The sequence below is a fragment of the Clupea harengus genome, chromosome 15 (genome assembly GCF_900700415.2).
Source record: "Clupea harengus chromosome 15, Ch_v2.0.2, whole genome shotgun sequence".
NCBI classification, from domain to species: Eukaryota; Metazoa; Chordata; class Actinopteri; order Clupeiformes; family Clupeidae; genus Clupea; species Clupea harengus.
The window spans coordinates 17,445,971-17,452,006 of record NC_045166.1 but is presented as its reverse complement, the minus strand read 5'-3'; the positions used below and the strand labels follow the sequence as shown (position 1 = coordinate 17,452,006).

Sequence of the window (6,036 nt, the reverse complement as noted above, 5' to 3'; positions counted from 1 at the left end):
AGCTTCAGGACACATCGAACAAGAACACGTACCGCGCCAACAAAGTTACTGGAAAAAACACCATAGCGCAGTTTATAGTATCAAGTACATGTCCAGTAAGGCCAGCTACAAAGGGGAGGTGATGCAATAGGCTCCATCTCGTCTCCACCCTGGTGAAGAAACCAACGACTCTTCGCCCCCATTGGGGAGGTTAAACTCGGATTTAGGTCATGTGGTGGCTCTGCTTTGTATGCATACTGGAGGGGGCTGGGAAGATAGATATAACAGTGAGTCTATTAACACATGGCAAACACATGGTATTTAACCTGTCATAGTTAAATACCCTGTATTTGCAAGTATTTCTATGATTGTGTTTTGCGTTTGTCTACGTGGCTGCATCATTGCTCAGTCATTACAGGTTATTCATCTGTACAACTGGGAAGCAACCTTGAAGGTACTTGACACACTTGACTGTCTGCCAGACTGTGTCCAACATTTTAGAACTCTGACCCGTGGTACAAACACACACACACACACGCTGACACATGGACACACATACACCCACCCACACCCACGTATCATATAAATAGCTGAAACGGTGAACCTCACCCCTTTACCATCTCTGACCCAGGACCAGGCACCTTTTCTTTCTCCGACTAACACACAAACACACCAAGGTAAAAATGTCTGCAGACTACAATGGTCGCTGGGAGATGATCAAGAATGACAACTTTGAAGATGTGATGAAGGCCATTGGTAAGCACATTTTCTCTATAATACACTTACACTCAGAAAAAATTATATATACCGATCAACAAAGGCTTGCACACAAATACACATGTTATTCAGTCCCTCGCACACATGCAGTCTATATAACAGTTTTCTACACAGCAGTCTCCTACCGCCTTTGCAACACAGAGTTTATGGGTGTGTGGTGGAAAATATGTCTATGAAAAACTCAATAATCTGTGTATGTGTACTATTAACCAGCAATATAATCACCAGTATGGGTACAACATTAACAATCAGTATAATCACAAGGATATTCATGATAATAAGCTGTTAAAACTACTGTACTACTACAGCATGAGCTACACTACTGATAGGACTTGTGTGTGTGTGCTTAAAAATAGAATGCAGCAGTCCTACGCACATTGGGTAGGGAGCCCACCCAAAGACTGTGGGGAATCTTCCTATGTGCCGGCTTGTTGGCCCGAGAGTTTCCCCCTTCCACTGTGCCACTGTGCCAAACAGGGCTCCAAGCCAGGGGTGATTTAGAGCACCTGTGATAGAGACGGTTAAGAGTCAGCTATGAGGTGCGCACAAGTGGCCACGATGACAGACCAACTAAGAATGGTGTCCAGCATTATGAGATCCAGTGTTTTCAGCTTTCAATAAACCACTTAAAAGACCAGATGGGGGGGAGGAGATTTATGGTGACACGAGGGCCTCATCAGATGTATATAAACAATGGTAAATCTCTGTGATATCAGTATAGTCTTGCGACTTGCTCAGGTTTATGTTGTTGGTACTGCACTGGCAAAATAAACCTTTTTTGCTCCACACTCTTCCGCTTTGCTGAAGTTATTGAAGACTTTTTTCGAAACCAACAAGAACCATGAGTTTTAATCGGGTCAGAAAACGAAATATTTACCCTATCTCAGACCTACAAATCTGACAAAGTGCCACAGTGACAGTTGGCTTCGTGAAGGTAGGCTATACATTTTAGTTAATGCTAATCTGCAGGGTTGATAGATGATGTAGTCATTTATTTCCCAGGATCTGACTCTGGAGTCTGGATGTACACATATATATATATACACAGATTAATAATGCCATATAGGTATACTGGGAGTGAAAGTGATGAAGAGAGTTCGATAGCAAGAGAGAGGTAGGAAGAGAGAGGTGAAAAGGGGAGCTGGCACTTTGTCTAGTAAAAAGTTTGTTCAATAGCTGTAGGTTTTCTATAGATGTTTATAGAGTGGGGATGTGGGTGATAATAATCACCATGCGAGAGAAGTATGTGTATACCCACATCACCAATACTTGGTTGTGTTGAGAAAATAAGACCATATCAGATCAAAGGTTATAGGTCAGTGTCTCATCAGATATTGACGGGTCCAAGAACCTTATCACTGAGATAGTGTGTGTGTGTGTGTAAGCACATTTATGTATGAAATTGCCTTGCAACACACATATGACCTCCAACCTTAAACCACTTAACAACCCAAAGACCCATAGTTTTTTTTTAACTACACAGATAATAATAATAATGCACAATATTGATAACAGCAATAAAACGTAGAGCACCAAAGCTTAGCATAATGTATGTGTCTCCATTCATTTAATCTCAAGTTATTTTACATTTAGATTAAGTCATTTGGCAGATACTTTTATCCAAAGGGACTTACTATTGAGATCATTTTAATGTTGTTTTAAAGATGTAATGGAGACTTCAGTTGCTACTAATTTGCCAATTTGTTAGTTGATTTCAGCTGAACTTTTAGTTTAGGATAATTTAGTATCAAGTCAGTCTGGAACACTTGAGTGAATAAGAATTTGTGTATGTGTGTGTGTGTGTGTGTGCATGTGTGATTACCATGCAGTGTGAATTTGGACTCATTTACTTGTATTTGTTGCACTGTGGGATTATATGATCTACATGAGATGCTTGAGGGAGGTGCATGAGGGAGAATAGTAGAATGTCTTTGTGTGTGTGTGTGTGTGTGTGTGTGTGTGTGTTTGTGCGTGCGTGCGTGCGTGCGTGCGTGCGTGCGTGCGTGCGTGCGTGTGTCATACCTGTCAAGTTAACATGACTGAAATCCGTGAAATCCATGAGCCACCCCCACCGCCCACATACATACAAAAAGACAACACATACATACATTTGTGAGGCATGTAGTAAACAGATCCATGTTTGCCTCATCGAGATAATAAGTTCCTGTATTAACAAAATCTGTTTTTGTTGTTATGTTATTTTGGCAGACATCGACTTTGCTACACGTAAGATTGCAGCTCACCTCACTCAGACCAAAGTCATTGTCCAGAACGGAGACCGCTTCGAGACCCAAACCCTCAGCACCTTCCGCAACTACGATGTCAACTTCACCATTGGAGAGGAGTTTGAGGAACAGACTAAAGGGCTGGACAACAGGAAAGTCATGGTACAGTAGCACGAGCCATTTTGTATTACTCCAATGAGGGTCTATCACTCTGACAATAGTTTAGCAAGTTACATTTACTGGACAGTTACAAGTGCTGTAATTACAAAAAGATCAATAAAAAGTTATGGGACATTTTTCCAATTACACAAGTGTCTTCGCCAACACATATCTGTGCAAGAACAGTGTCGCTATAAAAGTGAGTACATGATTAGACTAGATTAAGCTAGATGAGATTAGATAAGGGAAATCTGAATGTCCTCCGAAGAAACAGTGCCGACACAGTGCAATGCAGAACTGGAAAAGAAACAGATAAGAGGTCAACATTAAAAGATTAATTCATTTATTAATATGTGCTGCTAGTCACCACATTACATACACCACAAACCAGACATGCTTTTATGTGTTTGTGTGTCTGTATGAATTTGTGAGAGTGATTTATGTGTCTTTTTGTGTCTGTGTGTTCATGCAGACAACGGTGACGCGGGATGGGGATAAACTGGTGTGTGTGCAGAAGGGGGAGAAGGCCAATCGTGGCTGGACGCACTGGATTGAGGGAGACCTGCTTTATCTGGTAGGTCAACACATCACCCTGATCAGCCCCTCATCACCGCAGAACACAGACAAGATGGAACCGACCTCACAAATATGCATGCATCCACATGCACGGGCACCACACACACACACACACACACACACACACACACACACACACACACACACACACACATTGGACCCTACAAACATAACTATACCTATAAATCCATAGAACTGCACAAATGTAATCACAAAGGTATGCAACTGCACTCACATTGAAACATTCCCACAGGCATGAAACCACATAATTTGAGAAGCACTTTCTGAATCTAGGTCACATCAACAAACAGCCTCTCTCACACACACACACATGGTGGCTGGGGAGTTTTCAATCAATCATGCTTATGTGTGTGTGGGTGTGTGTTACAGGACATCACAGCGGAGGATAAGGTGTGTCACCAGGTGTTCAAGAAGAAACAGTGATACCTAGGCCCCGTCCCATCTAATCCAGCTCTGTTGATGATCCAACCTGTGAAGAACTAGTGCTACCTAGGCCCCGTCCCATCTAATCCAGCTCTGTTGATGATCCAACCTGTGAAGAACTAGTGCTACCTAGGCCGCGTCCCATCTAATCCAGCTCTGTTGATGATACAACCTGTGAAGAACTAGTGCTACCTAGGCCCCGTCCCATCTAATCCAGATCTGTTGATGATCCAACCTGTGAAGAACTAGTGTTACCTAGGCCCCGTCCCATCTAATCCAGCTCTGTTGATGATACAACCGGTTGCATATTCATAACACATTTCAATAAATTGAGTTTGATCCTCTTCTTTGGTCATGTGACTGTGTACTTACATATCTGTGTACATAAATGTGTGTAGGGCTGCAACTATCGAATATTTTTGGAATCAAGCATTTTAACGATTATTTAATCGATTAATCGAGTAATCGGATAAAAAGTACTTTTTTAAACAACAATATCAATAGTGCGTTACGCAACATGACAGGCCTGTTAAAATGACCAAGCAATTGGCTGTTATTCCTGACAAAAACAGGTTTTTATTCCAACTTTATTGGATCAAAGCTCAAAACCACTGGCTTATTGGTTTCAAAACTAAGCCCATTTAGTGCCATCTGCCCTTGTAACAAATAAATAACAATACACACAGTAATGTAAACTTACTGTGAAACATGTATAACATATGAAACTATGAAATTCAACTTCACAAATAAAGGCTATTTGGCCTTAGTTTGGTCTAAATACAAAAGGAAAAAGGATTGTATCTCCTGCATGACATGAGATCTTGGTGCATTTCCTCACTTGCTACTTAACATCATGCCTAGTCATCAATATTGACTCATAACATAGGCCACAAATGATGACAAATACCGTTGTCGGTAAAGGATGCGTGGTAACCAGAGTATTTGTGGTAAAACAGAAAGTAAAGAAGTAATAATGGTCTCTGAATGGTTAAGACCTGTCACCTGACCGGAACGGAAACCACTATGAATTTGCTTGGCTAATATCGGGACCTTTATTTCATCATTGAGTAACGTTGTCGATTGCCTGACTTTTGAACTTTGTAAACCGATGATCGGTGGTAATGGGAAGTAATTCTGGTCTCTGATTGGTTAAAACTGGTCTGGTGACAGGTCTTAACCAATCATAGACCAGAATTACTTCTTTACTTCCTGTTTAGATAAAGAGATAAAGGGGGCAAAGAATTATTCGAGTAATCGTCTCAGCCCTAAATGTGTGTGAATGACTGTTTAGCTGTATGCTGGGATGTGAATGGATGCCCTTGTCTATCATGACTGTGTGCTGAAGTAGGGAAAAAACGGTGCAAGTGACGGTTGTTTTCTTAGAAAAATATATAATTATTATTATAGAAGGGAAATCTCTCCAATGATCCCAAAACATCTATACAAAACAAACTCAAACCGTACTCAAAGTACTCTGCATTCACCGCGTTCATCGAATCCCTCGCATCCACATCCGCAGGAAAGTACTCCTTCTCTCACCCCCTCTGAAGAAATGAGGCACCCTTTAAATAATGCTGCCCACTGGGCTAAATTGGTCCAATACGCCCTAGTTCCCCTCTCTGCACGCTGTATGAAATTCATAAACACTGGTGTTCTAGCCGAGTTGGTGCTTTGTGACCAAATTTCACCAGCTCAATATTGACCCTAAGGGTTGGCTGAGAGTAGAAAATTGGCTGAGCCATTCACCCAGGAGTAGAGAATCGTTTCAATTATAAGTACGGATTTAGAAACACATTTACACAGAGTGAAATTGATGTACTGGGAAACATACACAGAGAGACAGAGACAGACAGACAGAGAGAGAAATGTTGAAAGA

General features: G+C 41.4%; 1 protein-coding gene across 1 annotated transcript; it reads left to right on the top strand.

Moving 5' to 3' along the window:
• The first annotated feature begins 577 nt into the window (after positions 1-577).
• On the top strand, positions 578-4,504 carry LOC105907288 (retinol-binding protein 2-like). Its single transcript, XM_012835587.3, has 4 exons — positions 578-735; positions 2,965-3,143; positions 3,613-3,714; positions 4,107-4,504. Exons 1-4 carry the CDS (start codon positions 663-665, stop codon positions 4,158-4,160), a joined length of 408 nt encoding a protein of 135 aa, XP_012691041.1. The 5' UTR covers positions 578-662; the 3' UTR covers positions 4,161-4,504.
• The last annotated feature ends 1,532 nt before the right edge of the window (positions 4,505-6,036 follow it).